The 18,120-nt window shown below is 44.2% G+C and overlaps 3 protein-coding genes across 3 annotated transcripts; all 3 read left to right on the forward strand.

The window, feature by feature from the left end:
* The first annotated feature begins 4 nt into the window (after positions 1-4).
* LOC130515272 (eukaryotic translation initiation factor 4 gamma 1-like) lies at positions 5-5,440 on the forward strand. Its single transcript, XM_057015435.1, has 7 exons — positions 5-2,483; positions 2,571-3,336; positions 3,904-4,191; positions 4,277-4,408; positions 4,588-4,797; positions 4,887-4,988; positions 5,066-5,440. Exons 3-7 carry the CDS (start codon positions 3,913-3,915, stop codon positions 5,438-5,440), a joined length of 1,098 nt encoding a protein of 365 aa, XP_056871415.1. The 5' UTR covers positions 5-2,483; positions 2,571-3,336; positions 3,904-3,912.
* A 73-nt stretch (positions 5,441-5,513) lies between these two features.
* LOC130515048 (eukaryotic translation initiation factor 4 gamma 3-like) lies at positions 5,514-7,432 on the forward strand. Its single transcript, XM_057015031.1, has 4 exons — positions 5,514-5,636; positions 5,733-5,817; positions 6,016-6,153; positions 6,285-7,432. The coding sequence occupies exons 2-4, from the start codon at positions 5,784-5,786 to the stop codon at positions 6,431-6,433; spliced, it is 321 nt and encodes a 106-aa protein (XP_056871011.1). The 5' UTR covers positions 5,514-5,636; positions 5,733-5,783; the 3' UTR covers positions 6,434-7,432.
* Positions 7,433-10,871: 3,439 nt separating this feature from the next.
* LOC130515273 (eukaryotic translation initiation factor 4 gamma 1-like) lies at positions 10,872-13,417 on the forward strand. The gene is made up of 9 exons (XM_057015436.1): positions 10,872-11,066; positions 11,152-11,283; positions 11,468-11,677; positions 11,768-11,869; positions 11,947-12,307; positions 12,396-12,517; positions 12,613-12,697; positions 12,896-13,033; positions 13,164-13,417. The coding sequence occupies exons 1-9, from the start codon at positions 10,872-10,874 to the stop codon at positions 13,310-13,312; spliced, it is 1,494 nt and encodes a 497-aa protein (XP_056871416.1). The 3' UTR covers positions 13,313-13,417.
* The last annotated feature ends 4,703 nt before the right edge of the window (positions 13,418-18,120 follow it).

Raw genomic sequence — 18,120 nt, forward strand, 5'->3', positions numbered from 1 at the left:
ACTAAAACTACTTAAAGAGCAGAATCTCTAACAAGTATTAATCCTTTATAATGCTCAATGATAAAATACAGTGCTGTATAAAGTAAAATGGATTCTGATATTTTGAGCGTATTTCTTATATTTGTTCTTTTAGTGATACTAAAACACTCAGTAATTACGCTCAAACTTGATATAATGGGATGGAAGTGGGGGGATTCAGTAAACTCATGTAAAAATAGTGTTTGTGTACAGTAATCCATACAATTATAAGTATGTGTGTGTGTGTGTGTTGTGTGTGGTTGCTGCTCCTGACTTGATGATGATGGCTCTCACCTCTGACGCCCAAACACGTCCTGTTTGCAGCTGACTGGTTATAGCTGGTTGGTTTATTGTTGTTCCGTGTGTCAGGTGGATGCATCAGAGAGTCGGTCTCCTCTGAGGCCGAGGACCGTTGGGCACTTTAGCAGCAGCACGTTAGTGATATTCAATTAGGGCTTTTGGCTGTGATTTATGCTACTTAGAGACAACAAGGTAGGACATTATTGAAGATTAAAATTCCTAATTGAAAATGCTGCCATAGTTGTTATACAAGTACTTTTAGACCCTTAAAATCCTCTTTCCTTTATTGGACTGACTGTCCTTTTATTTTAATGACTTTAGTTAAATGAACTTGAACAGATGCAGAGATGTGCCAACCTGTCCCAACACTGGTTTGTGTGTGTTCTTGTATTGCTAGATGTTTGAGGACAATATATTGACAAACGAATTGATGTGTGAGGACATTTTCCATGGTCCTCACAAAGAAAACCCTGTAAATAGCATCCAGTGCCCCTAATAACTGATCTGTATACGTTTACGAAATTGCCCTCATTGCAATATTAAAACCTGAAATGTGCTTTCTCATGAATCTTCTTGAGTGCTCCCAATTGAACTCATTCCAGTACTGCAATCGGAATCATTTTTGGCAGAAGGTCCAATTTTGTGATTGGCTGAGACAGGATTTTTTTTTATTGGTCATTGGAATCACACGATCATGTCATGTGATTCTGATGTAGTCTGTTAAACAGGAAGTAGCTCACAATCTACAGCCTGTAGAAACTAAAACTAAAGCAACGAAGAAGCTGCAAAAAGGACCCAAAAGAAGATGGGACAAAAAAGAAATGATCCCCTTGACGACGAAGATGTGATGAAACTTCACAAAGTGCTGAAGTCAACTGATGAAGAGGCAAAAGATCAACTTTTGAATGGGCCTAACCCGAATGCATACAGAACCCTCAGTGAATGTCTTCTCTCAGAGATTATTCGTTTTAACGGAAGGGGGCAGGGTGAGGTAGCAAAGATGCTAGTGGTGACATACAGGAACAGATCAATGCAGGAACTGAATAAAAGATGTGATGCTGTGTCTCTCCAATTCGAACAGGATTTGAGTCAAGCATTTACTCGGCTTGTCATAAGAGGGAAAAGAGGACGAAATGTCCCTGTTCTCCTTACAAGGGAAATGACTGAATCCCTGAACTTTCTGAACTTTAGGACCCCAGTTTTCTTTGTGAAAGCAGTGGTCTACTTGATAGGAGTGGCTAGGAGTGGATAGTAATAATAATACCACAACAGTAGCAATCGTACTTTCTTTTCTAACAGCTGCGTTGTCTGAGGCAAAAGGCAATCAAAGTGCTCCAGAGAGCTCTGGAAGAGACTGTGGATGAGGTGGAAGGTAGAGATGAATTTGTCTGGTCTATAACCAATTAAAAGTCAACTAACTATCATGATTAGGATATATCATAATATCTACATTTTTGAGAAATGTAAAGAAGGAAAATGCAATTAAAATAACAAACATGATCACCAATAGTAATTTGTTTGTGTATGTACATAGTTACTGTAAACTATTATTTGTATGCTGGGAACTATGGCCAGCTATTGTTGAGTTTATTTAATATGCTTTTGTTAGAAATAGGTAATGACATGTATGACTTCTGTTATGAATGATTTTTGGTTCCTGGGGGAGTGTTCCCTCCGGACGTGATTTTGGGGAGGGAACACGGGGGAAATGATTAAGAGAAAACTCGTGTAGTCGCCTTGTAAGTTGCCTCGCTGGATAAGAAATAAAAGAAGTCATTCGCCATTGTAACCTGTCTTTCTTTGTACCCACGAGCCCGACGGAGAAGAACGGACATAAGTTCAGGTTACAGACTGGTGGCAGCGGTGTTTCGTTCCTCATCGCGTTGAGTCTTTGGCAACTTCTGCAACCAGGTAAAAGGCAACGAGCAGCTGCTGCTGTGTGGCGCGGATTTGGTCGAGCTAGCTTGCTAGCGTTGGACTGTGAGTTTGCTCGATTTTGTCAGATTTTTTTTTTTTTCCTGGTCTTCAAAATGTCGGAGGACGAAGATACCTGGGGCACTGAGGTCGCTGATGGCCGTGGTCCCAGCTCTAGTACTGGCCCTAATGCTACCGCAGCGCAGGGCACGGACCAGGAACGTAACGTCAGAAGGATCGTTCACTACAAGGTCGAGTTGCCGACACTTTATTGTCTTCTAATTTAGTACAGCATAGTATAATGAACACTCTATGTTTGTTTTTTCTTGTGGTTTCAGACTGCAACTATGAACACCAACGTTTTCTGGGCAGGACAGGTTCCCTCCATCAGAAGCCCCCAGCGTGGTGGCGAGGACAGAAGGGCTGAGGAGCTCAGCAGAACTTTTCGGGGCATCTTGAACAAGCTCAACACACCACCACAACCCTCTGGCCCTGATGGGCAGGCGCTCCCTCCTTGAGTAGGCGACCAGATGTTAATTGCCCACAGGTGCGCCTGCCTGCAGCCAATTGAGCTCCTCCACGCCCCCTGGAGGGAAGACCAGGCACAACCCTGGACCCCAACAGTGGAATTCTTTATGGTCACAGTAGAAATGAATTTGGTTTCATTAATGGAATAAAACTGATGAGAGCTAGATCACTTCTAAAGAACAAAGCAGATGGAGGATTGACTGTTAGAACCAAAACGTGAGCACAAAGCCAGAGGGGGGTCTGCTTGGAGAGGCGGAGTCACAGAGCACATCAAAGGTCAAAGGATCAAGGTCTCAACATGAAAGACAGGGTTTTTTTAATTGAATTAAAGGCAAAAGACCTCACATAAAAGACCTAAAGTCTACATTGTTAAATCCCGCTGAAGGTTTGTCAAGCTTACTCATATAACAAGCGCCTGCTAAAATATTAACAGTTAATGCTAATCGTAACCTGCTAATATAATAACAGTTAATGCTAATCGTAACCTGCTAATATAATAACAGTTAAAGTAAATCCTAACATTTAAAAAGGAACAACCAGCAGAATTCCAGTCTGAATATTGACCTTCAACTACAAGTGAGTGAACTCTCCCTTTCTGATAGTTTTAAGATAACTGCTACTGTGCTTTGGGTCATCTTGAAACTATGAATTTTTTTCTTTTCTTTAGCATTTTTACCAAATGTATTCATATTCACATTTCTTCATGACTGCTTTATCTTTTTTGGGGTCATGGGGAGGGCACACATATAGGGTATACCCCTGTTTTAGTTCATCACAGGGCCCTATGTGAGCTATTGTGGGTTTGGTACCTTGCTCAAGGGTACCTCGGCAGTGCTCTGACTAGGCGGTGCTTCTGACACCTTCCCCTAATAGCTTCCTTGCTTTATCGGCACTGGGGCCTGAACTAAGAACCCTCTGCTCCTCAGCCCAGTCCCCAACAGCTACCGTCACCCCCATGTTCTTCAATTAATTCAAAGCCCCAAATAAAAAAACAGGAAACTTTATGGAAACTTTAAGGTGAAATTTTCCCTCATTCGAAACCATTTAACACTTCAAAGAAAATGGCGTATTCGTATGTGACAGTATAAATTTACTTGTCATTCTAAATTATAGCAAATGTTGGGGTTTTTCTTGTGGTTTCAGACTCCAACTATGAACACCAACGTGGTTCCCTCCATCGGAAGCCCCCAGCGTGGTGGCGAGGGAGATGGACGGAGAGAAGGGATGACTGAGAAGATGATCAGAACTTTTCGGGGCATCCTGAACAAGCTCACCCCTGAGATGTTTGAGAGCCTAATGAAGCAGGTGGATGAGCTCGACATCAACGATGAGGAGACGCTGAACGCGGTCGTTGAGCTCATCGTGAACAAGGCTTTGTCTGAGCAGAGCTACAGCTCAACCTACGCTAAGATGTGTCGCCACCTGAAGGGGGTAAACTCTGCATTCTTTGCCTGTACGATTGGTTGGATTTGGACCAGATTATTGTTACTGATGTGCCAAACCTTTCCCACATCAGCTGAGGGTCTCGTCCAAGAGCAGCAGTGACTTCATCTCCTTTCACAAACTTCTGCTCACAAGATGCCGGATGGAGTTCCAGAACAGAGGACTCCTGCCAGAAAAGGAAAATGGTGTGTCTGTTGCTCAAGAGGTGAGTACGGGCACGCCTACAGCAGAACCAAATATGCCAGTGCAATTATTGGACTCATTATTTATAAATGCTTGCTCCACTGGCACGAACGGCAGAATAGTTAGATTTTGAACTCAAACTTAAATGTAACCTTTACAGTGTTTCACCTAAATTAAATACATGCAAATGTGCCCCCAAAGGACCTGGAGCAGACCAGGCACAAGGCCTGCGTGCGTTTGCTGGGGACCGTGAGATTCGTTGGAGAGCTTTTCAAGCTGAAGATGATCTCGAAGGGCAACATACACACCTGTATAGGTAAACTGCTCCAGGACGAGTCCGAGGAGTCTCTGGAGTGTATGTGCAAGCTCCTGACCACAGTGGGGAAAGACTTGGACACCGAGACCGAGATCGTAAGGACACCACACACAACCACCACACACAACACACACACACACTCTACGCACAAACTGAATGAGTGAGACTCTTTTCTTCCTTTTAGCCAAAAATCAACAGCTACTGTGGCCTCATCTGCAACCTAATGCAGAAGAAGATGTCGTCACGAATCAAGTTCATGTTGCAGGATGTTGTGGCCCTGAGAGAGGTGAGACTCTTTGATGGTTAAATCATGAATACAGTCTGCAAGTTGAATTCTCCTCACATCTCATGTGTGGCCTTCAGAACGATTGGGTGCCCCGAAGGAGAGATGAAGGGCCCAAAACCATCCAGCAGCTTCACCAAGAGGCGAAGCAGGCTGAGGAGAGGGAGATGCTCCAGTTGGAGAAAGGGATGACCACCATGCACCGGAGAGGTGGTGGCAGGCCGGCAGATCGCCGCCAATCGTTTAACGTGAAAGAGATTCCTGGGAAGTTCAACCAGGACTCCAGCCGTGACTGTGGAGACAGGAAGCAGCGGTGCCATTTGGGCAGCAGCTCAACTTCTGAGAAGAGAAACACCTGGCAACCAAAGCAGAGAGAACCTGTCGTGTTCCTGAAAGAGCAAAACAGAGGAGCACAGATTCAATCTGTCAGCAAAAAATTCCAGGTAAATAACTGAAAACCCAAAAGATTGGGTGCATTTCTAAAGCAGACACCTGGATGGGGTTTTTCACTACTTGCTGCTCTTTGCAGTTGAAGACAAGACCCAGGAGGAGGCACGAGCGCAGGACTGGGATGAAGAGGACGTGTACACAGCACTGAAAAGACTCCTGCAGGAGAACTCTGGAAATGATCAAATAGAGGCGTGGATCCAGGTAACTCCCCATGAGAGTGACCTTTAAACTGGATTTGTCTATAGAGATTGTGACTGTAGGCATGAAACTAACAAAGGTTCCTCTCCCCCCTCCCAGAACACCCTCAGCACCAGGCAGAGGTCATCAGACGGGTTTGTGAGGGCCTTGATGAGAGCGGTCTGCCAGTCGGTCATTGTTGACTGTAAGTGTTCTATAATATCATATAGAGGCAGAAAACTCAGCCTGTTTCTGTCCAAAAACATGATTCATTAGTTTTACTCCACATAAATGTCTGTTTCACATGACGTGAGCACAAAACCAGTCTGGGACACTTTATGGTCCATGATTAGATGTGTTCAGGTTCTTTACAGTGGTGTGAAGAGAGTGTTTGTGTTGTCAGGTGGGGTTTATACTCTCAACACCTATGAGCTGCTCGACAGAGCGAGCCTCCTCAAGAGGTTCATCAAGGATGACCACAAGCAGCTGGTGGCCCTGAACGCTGTGCAGCAGCTGGTGGTCCACATAGACCAACCTGATGGTGAGTGTCCCATCCATCCACCTCGACGCTCACGGCTTTGTTCATTTTAACTTTGAACTACAAATTCAGAAGCCAGTGGTGTGTTTCTATTGACTTATTCCTGTGATTTCTGCTGGTGTGTGTCCGTGTAGGTCTGCTGCGCATGTTTTTTGATGTGCTGTGGGATGAAGAAGTCATCGAGGACGAGACCTTCTTTAAGTGGAAGTCCTCCGCAGTTTCTGTAGTGTCCCTGCACAACTTCTTCACCTGGCTCCAAGAGGCGAACAGACGGTTGAACTGACGTTGGGGAGCACAAAAAAATCGCTTTTTTAAAAAAAACTGCATTATTTAATTTTCAGTAATATCATCTGTCTTTGAATAAAATTCAATTTATGTCCAAATACAAGTCCTTGAATATCATTTATGTTTTAGTGAAGTTGGGTAATATAGTCCCGACTGGCACCATTTATCCTGATGTGATCAACATGTTTTACTCTCCAAAGGAGTTTTGGTTTATTGAGGTTGAATGTTCAAGACAGTTCTAAACATTTACACTAAAACTACTTAAAGAGCAGAATCTCTAACAAGTATTAATCCTTTATAATGCTCAATGATAAAATACAGTGTCGTATAAAGTAAAATGGATTCTGATATTTTGAGCGTATTTCTTATATTTGTTCTTTTAGTGATACTAAAACACTCAGTAATTACGCTCAAACTTGATATAATGGGATGGAAGTGGGGGGATTCAGTAAACTCATGTAAAAATAGTGTTTGTGTACAGTAATCCATACAGTCACAAGTATGTGTGTGTTGTGTGTGTGTGTGTGTGGTTGCTGCTCCTGACTTGATGATGATGGCTCTCACCTCTGACGCCCAAACACGTCCTGTTTGCAGCTGACTGGTTATAGCTGGTTGGTTTATTGTTGTTCCGTGTGTCAGGTGGATGCATCAGAGAGTCGGTCTCCTCTGAGGCCGAGGACCGTTGGGCACTTTAGCAGCAGCACGTTAGTGATATTCAATTAGGGCTTTTGGCTGTGATTTATGCTACTTAGAGACAACAAGGTAGGACATTATTGAAGATTAAAATTCCTAATTGAAAATGCTGCCATAGTTGTTATACAAGTACTTTTAGACCCTTAAAATCCTCTTTCCTTTATTGGACTGACTGTCCTTTTATTTTAATGACTTTAGTTAAATGAACTTGAACAGATGCAGAGATGTGCCAACCTGTCCCAACACTGGTTTGTGTGTGTTCTTGTATTGCTAGATGTTTGAGGACAATATATTGACAAACGAATTGATGTGTGAGGACATTTTCCATGGTCCTCACAAAGAAAACCCTGTAAATAGCATCCAGTGCCCCTAATAACTGATCTGTATACGTTTACGAAATGCCCTCATTGCAATATTAAAACCTGAAATGTGCTTTCTCATGAATCTTCTTGAGTGCTCCCAATTGAACTCATTCCAGTACTGCAATCGGAATCATTTTTGGCAGAAGGTCCAATTTTGTGATTGGCTGAGACAGGATTTTTTTTTATTGGTCATTGGAATCACACGATCATGTCATGTGATTCTGATGTGTAGTCTGTTAAACAGGAAGTAGCTCACAATCTACAGCCTGTAGAAACTAAAACTAAAGCAACGAAGAAGCTGCAAAAAGGACCCAAAAGAAGATGGGACAAAAAAGAAATGATCCCCTTGACGGAAGATGTGATGAAACTTCACAAAGTGCTGAAGTCAACTGATGAAGAGGCAAAAGATCAACTTTTGAATGGGCCTAACCCGAATGCATACAGAACCCTCAGTGAATGTCTTCTCTCAGAGATTATTCGTTTTAACGGAAGGGGGCAGGGTGAGGTAGCAAAGATGCTAGTGGTGACATACAGGAACAGATCAATGCAGGAACTGAATAAAAGACGTGATGCTGTGTCTCTCCAATTCGAACAGGATTTGAGTCAAGCATTTACTCGGCTTGTCATAAGAGGGAAAAGAGGACGAAATGTCCCTGTTCTCCTTACAAGGGAAATGACTGAATCCCTGAACTCTCTGAACTTTAGGACCCCAGTTTTCTTTGTGAAAGCAGTGGTCTACTTGATAGGAGTGGCTAGGAGTGGATAGTAATAATAATACCACAACAGTAGCAATTGTACTTTCTTTTCTAACAGCTGCGTTGTCTGAGGCAAAAGGCAATCAAAGTGCTCCAGAGAGCTCTGGAAGAGACTGTGGATGAGGTGGAAGGTAGAGATGAATTTGTCTGGTCTATAACCAATTAAAAGTCAACTAACTATCATGATTAGGATATATCATAATATCTACATTTTTGAGAAATGTAAAGAAGGAAAATGCAATTAAAATAACAAACATGATCACCAATAGTAATTTGTTTGTGTATGTACATAGTTACTGTAAACTATTATTTGTATGCTGGGAACTATGGCCAGCTATTGTTGAGTTTATTTAATATGCTTTTGTTAGAAATGTATGACTTCTGTTATGAATGATTTTTGTTCCTGGGGGAGTGTTCCCTCCGGACGTGATTTTGGGGAGGGAACACGGGGGAAATGATTAAGAGAAAACTCGTGTAGTCGCCTTGTAAGTTGCCTCGCTGGATAAGAAATAAAAGAAGTCATTCGCCATTGTAACCTGTCTTTCTTTGTACCCACGAGCCCGACGGAGAAGAACGGACATAAGTTCAGGTTACAGACTGGTGGCAGCGGTGTTTCGTTCCTCATCGCGTTGAGTCTTTGGCAACTTCTGCAACCAGGTAAAAGGCAACGAGCAGCTGCTGCTGTGTGGCGCGGATTTGGTCGAGCTAGCTTGCTAGCGTTGGACTGTGAGTTTGCTCGATTTTGTCAGATTTTTTTTTTTTCCTGGTCTTCAAAATGTCGGGGAACGAAGATACCTGGGGCACTGAGGTCGCTGATGGCCGTGGTCCCAGCTCTAGTACTGGCCCTAATGCTACCGCAGCGCAGGGCACGGACCAGGAACGTAACGTCAGAAGGATCGTTCACTACAAGGTCGAGTTGCCGACACTTTATTGTCTTCTAATTTAGTACAGCATAGTATAATGAACACTCTATGTTTGTTTTTTCTTGTGGTTTCAGACTGCAACTATGAACACCAACGTTTTCTGGGCAGGACAGGTTCCCTCCATCAGAAGCCCCCAGCGTGGTGGCGAGGACAGAAGGGCTGAGGAGCTCAGCAGAACTTTTCGGGGCACCTTGAACAAGCTCAACACACCACCACAACCCTCTGGCCCTGATGGGCAGGCGCTCCCTCCTTGAGTAGGTGGCCAGATGTTAATTGCCCACAGGTGCGCCTGCCTGCAGCCAATTGAGCTCCTCCACGCCCCCTGGAGGGAAGACCAGGCACAACCCTGGACCCCAACAGTGGAATTCTTTATGGTCACAGTAGAAATGAATTTGGTTTCATTAATGGAATAAAACTGATGAGAGCTAGATCACTTCTAAAGAACAAAGCAGATGGAGGATTGACTGTTAGAACCAAAACGTGAGCACAAAGCCAGAGGGGGGTCTGCTTGGAGAGGCGGAGTCACAGAGCACATCAAAGGTCAAAGGATCAAGGTCTCAACATGAAAGACAGGGTTTTTTTAATTGAATTAAAGGCAAAAGACCTCACATAAAAGACCTAAAGTCTACATTGTTAAATCCCGCTGAAGGTTTGTCAAGCTTACTCATATAACAAGCGCCTGCTAAAATATTAACAGTTAATGCTAATCGTAACCTGCTAATATAATAACAGTTAATGTTAATCGTAACCTGCTAATATAATAACAGTTAATGCTAATCGTAACCTGCTAATATAATAACAGTTAAAGTAATCCTAACTTTAAAAAGGAACAACCAGCAGAATTCCAGTCTGAATATTGACCTTCAACTACAAGTGAGTGAACTCTCCCTTTCTGATAGTTTTAAGATAACTGCTACTGTGCTTTTGGTCATCTTGAAACTATGAATTTTTTTCTTTTCTTTAGCATTTTTACCAAATGTATTCATATTCACATTTCTTCATGACTGCTTTATCCTTTTATGGGGTCTAGGGCACACATATAGGATATACCCCGTTTTAGTTCTCACAGGGCCTATGTGAGCTATTGTGGGTTTGGTACCTTGCTCAAGGGTACCTCGGCATGCTCTGACTAGGCGGTGCTTCTGACACTTCCCCTAATAGCTTCCTTGCTTTATCGCACTGGGCTGAACTTGAATATCTTACTGCTTATAACTCTCCTGTTTGTTTTCTCATGAACTTGTTTCTTCCACTTATTCATTATCCCCTTGCAACATGAACTCCATTTCATTGTGCTTCACACCACATATAACTATACCTTAATTATTCATCTTGCCTGTATCCATTTGGTGCCTGACTCATCAACTCACTGTCGCTTCTCTTCCCTTCACCCCCTCTAATTCTTCTAATTATCACGAATTGAAAACCTCTTGACTCCTTCCCTCAGTCCACCCACCATTAAACAACCCCAATAAAAAAACAGGAAACTTTAAGGAAATTTTCCCTCAGTCGAAACCATTTACACTTCAAAGAAAATGGCGTATTCGTATGTGACAGTATAAATTACTTGTCATTCTAAATTATAGCAAATGTTGGTTTTTTTCTTGTGGTTTCAGACTCCAACTATGAACACCAACGTGGTTCCCTCATCGGAAGCCCCCAGCGTGGTGGCGAGGGAGATGGACGGAGAGAAGGGATGACTGAGAATGATCAGAACTTTTCGGGGCATCCTGAACAAGCTCACCCCTGAGATGTTTGAGAGCCTCATGAAGCAGGTGGATGAGCTCGACATCAACGATGAGGAGACGCTGAACGCGGTCGTTGAGCTCATCGTGAACAAGGCTTTGTCTGAGCAGAGCTACAGCTCAACCTACGCTAAGATGTGTCGCCACCTGAAGAGGGTAAACTCTGCATTCTTTGCCTGTACGATTGGTTGGATGTGGACCAGATTATTGTTACTGATGTGCCAAACCTTTCCCACATCAGCTGAGGGTCTCGTCCAAGAGCAGCAGTGACTTCATCTCCTTTCACAAACTTCTGCTCACAAGATGCCGGCTGGAGTTCCAGAACAGAGGACTCCTTCCAGAAAAGGAAAATGGTGTGTCTGTTGCTCAAGAGGTGAGTACGGGCACGCCTACAGCAGAACCAAATATGCCAGTGCAATTGGATCAAGCTCCGCTTTATAAATGCTTGCTCCACTGGCACAAACGGTAGAATAGTTAGATTTTGAACTCAAACTTAAATGTAACCTTTACAGTGTTTCACCTAAATTAAATTAAATACTGCAAATGTGCCCCCAAAGGACCTGGAGCAGACCAGGCACAAGGCCTGCGTGCGTTTGCTGGGGACTGTGAGATTCGTTGGAGAGCTTTTCAAGCTGAAGATGATCTCGAAGGGCAACATACACACCTGTATAGGTAAACTGCTCCAGGACGAGTCCGAGGAGTCTCTGGAGTGTATGTGCAAGCTCCTGACCACAGTGGGGAAAGACTTGGACACCGAGACCGAGATCGTAAGGACACACACACACACACACACACACACACACACACTCACTCTACGCACAACTGAATGAGTGATACTCTTTTCTTCCTTTTAGTAGCCAAAAATCAACAGCTACTGTGGCCTCATCTGCAACCTAATGACGAAGAAGATGTCGTCAAGAATCAAGTTCATGTTGCAGGATGTTGTGGCCCTGAGAGAGGTGAGACTCTTTGATGGTTAAATCATGAATACAGTCTGCAAGTTGAATTCTCCTCACATCTCATGTGTGGCCTTCAGAACGATTGGGTGCCCCGAAGGAGAGATGAAGGGCCCAAAACCATCCAGCAGCTTCACCAAGAGGCGAAGCAGGCTGAGGAGAGGGAGATGCTCCAGTTGGAGAAAGGGATGACCACCATGCACCGGAGAGGTGGTGGCAGGCCGGCAGATCGCCGCCAATCGTTTAACGTGAAAGAGATTCCTGGGAAGTTCAACCAGGACTCCAGCCGTGACTATGGAGACAGGAAGCAGCGGTGCCATTTGGGCAGCAGCTCAACTTCTGAGAAGAGAAACACCTGGCAACCAAAGCAGAGAGAACCTGTCGTGTTCCTGAAAGAGCAAAACAGAGGAGCACAGATTCAATCTGTCAGCAAAATTCCAGGTAAATAACTGAAAAACCCAAAAGATTGGGTGCATTTCTAAAGCAGACACCTGGATGGGGGTTTTTCACTACTTGCTGCTCTTTGCAGTTGAAGACAAGACCCAGGAGGAGGCACGAGCGCAGGACTGGGATGAAGAGGACGTGTACACAGCACTGAAAAGACTCCTGCAGGAGAACTCTGGAAATGATCAAATAGAGGCGTGGATCCAGGTAACTCCCCATGAGAGTGACCTTTAAACTGGATTTGTCTATAGAGATTGTGACTGTAGGCATGAAACTAACAAAGGTTCCTCTCCCCCTCCCAGAACACCCTCAACACCAGGCAGAGGTCATCAGACGGGTTTGTGAGGGCCTTGATGAGAGCGGTCTGCCAGTCGGTCATTGTTGACTGTAAGTGTTCTATAATATCATATAGAGGCAGAAAACTCAGCCTGTTTCTGTCCAGAAACATGATTCATTAGTTTTACTCCACATAAATGTCTGTTTCACATGACGTGAGCACAAAACCAGTCTGGGACACTTTATGGTCCATGATTAGATGTGTTCAGGTTCTTTACAGTGGTGTGAAGAGAGTGTTTGTGTTGTCAGGTGGGGTTTATACTCTCAACACCTATGAGCTGCTGGACAGAGCGAGCCTCCTCAAGAGGTTCATCACTGATGACCACAAGCAGCTGGTGGCCCTGAACACTGTGCAGCAGCTGGTGGTCCACATAGACCAACCTGATGGTGAGTGTCCATCCATCCACCTCGACGCTCACGGCTTTGTTCATTTTAACTTTGAACTACAAATTCAGAAGCCAGTGGTGTGTTTCTATTGACTTATTCCTGTGATTTCTGCTGGTGTGTGTCCGTGTAGGTCTGCTGCGCATGTTTTTTGATGTGCTGTGGGATGAAGAAGTCATCGAGGACGAGATCTTCTTTAAGTGGAAGTCCTCCGCAGTTTCTGTAGTGTCCCTGCACAACTTCTTCACCTGGCTCCAAGAGGCGAACAGACGGTTGAACTGACGTTGGGGAGCACAAAAAAATCTCTTTTTAAAAAAAATCTGCATTATTTAATTTTCAGTAATATCATTTGTCTTTGAATAAAATTCAATTTATGTCCAAATACAAGTCCTTGAATATCATTTATGTTTTAGTGAAGTTGGGTAATATAGTCCCGACTGGCACCTTTTATCCTGATGTGATCAACATGTTTTACTCTCCAAAGGAGTTTTGGTTTATTGAGGTTGAATGTTCAAGACAGTTCTAAACATTTACACTAAAACTACTTAAAGAGCACAATCTCTAACAAGTATTAATCCTTTATAATGCTCAATGATAAAATACAGTGCTGTATAAAGTAAAATGGATTCTGATATTTTGAGCGTATTTCATATTTGTTCTTTTAGTGATACTAAAACACTCAGTAATTACGCTCAAACTTGATATAATGGGATGGAAGTGGGGGGATTCAGTAAACTCATGTAAAAATAGTGTTTGTGTGCAGTAATCCATACAATTACAAGTATGTGTGTGTGTGTGTGTGGGGTGTGTGTGTGTGTGTGTGTGTGTGTGTGGTTGCTGCTCCTGACTTGATGATGATGGCTCTCACCTCTGACGCCCAAACACGTCCTGTTTGCAGCTGACTGGTTATAGCTGGTTGGTTTATTGTTGTTCCGTGTGTCAGGTGGATGCATCAGAGAGTCGGTCTCCTCTGAGGCCGAGGACCGTTGGGCACTTTAGCAGCAGCACGTTAGTGATATTCAATTAGGGCTTTTGGCTGTGATTTATGCTACTTAGAGACAACAAGGTAGGACATTATTGAAGATTAAAATTCCTAATTGAAAATGCTGCCATAGTTGTTATACAAGTACCTTTAGACCCTTAAAATCAGAGTAATTAAAGCTGTGGGAACCTCTGTCGACCTGATATAACTGCCCATTGAAAATTAATGTATCATCTAATCATTTGAATTCAGGAGAGGTTTCTAGGACAAATGAAAGAATCAGCTGATTTAATAACTCCCCCAACACACAAACACACACACACGCACACACACACGCACACACATTCTTGTACTTCTATCTTTGATGACGTTGCATTACTCAGCTCTAACCATAATCATCACAAATAACCCCTAAACTATCCTAAACCCAATTCTAACCTAAACCTAAAACCATCTCCTAACACACAAACAGTCCTTCACATTTGTAAGGAACAGCGAAAACATCCTGATTTCCCGAAAATGTCCTCACTTTGCTAGTAGAATGCATATTTTGGTCCAAGAACACACGCGCAGACATGAGCGGTCGGGGATGGGTGATGTTATTCCACCTCACGAGGCAGGTGCCCTCCAGCTCTGCCACTGAGATGGCATCCTTTGAAGCTGGTGGAAGAGAAAAGAGAGAGGGGGGATATGGAGGGAGGAGGAGGAGAGGAAGCGAGACAGAACAGCAGAGGAGGCAGTGATGAAAGAGGCGGGAAGAGGAAAAACCTGTAAGCAGAAAGAGAACATGATTGTGGAAATGGAATGAAGAGCGCTGGACAATAAAGGACAGAAAAGAGAAGGACCTGAGCCAAAACGCGTGTGTGTGTGTGTGTGTGCGCGCATGTGTGTGTGTGTGCGTGTGTTTGTGTCTGATACACACGACCTTTAAGCCGCTCTGAGTGGTTATCCATCCTCTGTGACCAGGTTGTTCATCTATTTCTGTGCTTTCAAAATGAATCCAATAAAGGAAAACTGAAAAAGTTTCTTTATTTGCAGTATTTCAGGATTAGACTGGAACCCGTGATCACATGCACAGACTCAGGAGGGTTAGTTTACTCTTACGCTTCTCTCAGGCACAACGTTTGTAATAGTGATGTTTTGTCTTCGTACCTAGTTTGCATGTTAACCTTGGGTTTATCTTCGAGTGTCTGTGTGTAGATGTCACGTATACACACACACTTTATGGCTGATTTGGATGAGATTAAACATGAGACAACCCATAGAAGACGATAAATGAATTTTCCAGAACTACGGCTAGGACACATCAGATTAAGCGTTTTCCCCCTTAATTTGGTCTAATTATTAATTCACTTTCTCTCAATTCATTTCTCTTTTTCTCTGTTTTCTCTGTCTTTCCTCTACTTCGCTTCCTTTTTTCCAGTCCCGACTGACCACACAGACAGATAAGAATCAGACAAACGGACAACCGAGGGGAGTGGTGGCTTGTGGGTAATGGTTTTATCACCTCTCCGATTACTACAGTAATCTCATCAGGGATATGGAAATAACCAGAGGAGCAGCTAAAACAGCTCGTCTGATGAGTTTCCCTGGGGAAAAGAGAGAGAGAGAGAGAGAGAGAGAGAGAGAGAGTGTGTGTGTGTGTGTGTGTGTGTGTGTGTGTGTGTGTGTGTGTGTGGTGTGTGTGTGTGTGTGTGTGTGTGTGTGTGTGACCTATGAATGAATAAAGAAAGGGAGAGAAAGAGGATACTGCATGTGCAGAAATGCTCCATGGGGAGTCTTCAGCTCTATAGTGATAATTGCTCAGCCACTAAATCACACAGCTTCATTTCAATGGTGCCTCCCAGTCAAAGACGGACCTACCTACCTACCTACCTACCTACCTACCTACCTACCTACCTACCTACCTACTACCTACCTACCTACCTACCCACCCACCTACCTACCTACCCACCCACCCACCCACCCACCTACCCACCTACCTACCAACCCACCCACCCACCTACCTACCTACCTTCTTTTCTTTTTTCAGAGCTTGTTTGGCCCGCTGGTCTTCTGTGCTGTTCTGTCTGTATGATCAGGACCTAACTCCTCTCTCGGGTGCTCTGCCACCCTCTATTTACATCAGGGTTTCATGAGGTTCCCCGTCTCTTTGTTGCTCCTTTCCCCTGATATCAGATGATTCTGCAAACCTCTGCGTGCATTTGAAGATCTATGAAACCTTGTATTCAGCATCTGGAGTCATTAAACGTGTGTTTTTGGAACTTTCACCCTGAGCTGTGTGATGTCGTTCTTTTAAATCCCCTGAATCTATGACAGATTGTAAATACAGAAAGAAGTTCTAAAACCCTAGAGTTTCTCCTTTGCTAAAATTGCTTTAAAGCTCCCCTCCAGACCACCGATTGCCTCTGTTGTTGCTGCATTTGCAGGGAGAGTCCATATCTCTTTTCTCTCTCCCTCTGGTTCTTGTCCATATTTAAACCTTTTCTTGGCCTCCATCTTTTATTTATCTGCCTCTAAAACTACTCTGTGACATCTCACGCTGTTCTTCTGCTGTTTAATTCAGCCGCTTATGTTTCTCTCCCACTGCCAGCGTCCCTCTGAACCCCCCCGCCACACCTCTTCCCCTTGGTCCTCGTCCCCCTCTATATTCCTTCCTTTGCCCCTTGTTCGCCCCCTCATTCGCTCTTTTGTTCCTCGTCCTGATGCAGGTTCCTCCTCATGCTCATCCCCTCTGGGTGTCCTGATTTTTGATGCATCCCTCTCATTTCGCTGTCATTTGTGATCTCCCTCCCTCCTCTCCACTCACAAGCGTATGTTTTCTCCGTTCTTCCCTCCGAGGTGAACGCTCCCTGTGCAGAGTCACTGCCGTCATTGATTGAACCGGCGTCTAAATATAGAGGCGCCGTCAAAGCTAAGCATCTTTAACGAGGCCTGGCGGGAGGGACGGGCGAGTGGATGGAGGGATGAACGCATGCTGACACACAGATCAACGTCAAACCTGCAGGCCCGCGTGCAGCAGCAGATCCGAGAGGTCGGACAGGAAACATTTCTGCTGTGACTTCACGCCAAATATTGTTCAGTTTGGGCGACACGCGCCCTTTATGCAGGGCTGCTAGGACAAATCTGGAACAGGAAGGAGGAACAGACACAATCTGCAGGTGTGAAAACAGGACTGCAGAAACCAAGATGAAAATATGCTACAGCGAACAGGATCCAGCAGCCATGTTGGAACTGACTGTACCCTGGTACTGATGGAGAGTGGGTCAGAGGTCAAGGCGGGAAAACCAGACCCTGGCAGGTTTTTCTGATTTATACAGCAGTTTGTCCAGTTGAATAATAATCAGGAGGAGGTTTAACCAGCACCACCAGATACAGATTCAGATGATATTCCTAATGAATACACCAGGGAGATGATCTGATCCAAACCCTAGAAACACTGAGACCAGTGCAGAGAATAGAACAGACCTGGATCCTGACAGGAGCAGAGTTCAGCAGGATCACAGACAGTTGGCAGCTTCTTATTTTCATCTTCAGCAGGTTTTGGCTCAGGTTGAGGCGTCAGCTCTCTCACATCCTGGACCATCTCTTCTCTTCCTCTTCTCCCCTGAAATCTGCACCCGAGGAGAAACATCAACAATCCCGTCACGCAGAACCCCCCCTTAATGCTGCCCACACTATTGCCAGGAAACCCATTACACACCAGCACCATGCAGTGATAAATCTGCGTGATAAATTACCTGTGAAGATTTTTCAAAGGTGATTTAGGGACACCATTACTCAGCTACCAGTTTGGAGTTATGAAGCCTTACGGAAAGTTTTCATCTCTGCAAGAGCAGAGCTTCTATTTTAGAGATTATTATTTTGGCAGCTTTAGACCCTTTTCCCCTCCAATTTAATACAAGCAGATAAAGTTCAAGCATTAAAGTTGTGTAACTATTCCACTGCATAGCTGATTTGCGTTGTACGCAGCATTTCAGGGATTGTTGTGCCTGGATGGGATCCAGAAAATCTTAAATATCGCTGCACAGGACCAACTGGGATCCGCCGTCACAGGGTCAGACCTCCCAGTGCAGCTGCTGGGGCTGATGGCCACCTCGGCTGCACA

This window comes from Takifugu flavidus, chromosome 18, assembly GCF_003711565.1.
Source record: "Takifugu flavidus isolate HTHZ2018 chromosome 18, ASM371156v2, whole genome shotgun sequence".
Lineage (NCBI taxonomy): Eukaryota > Metazoa > Chordata > Actinopteri > Tetraodontiformes > Tetraodontidae > Takifugu > Takifugu flavidus.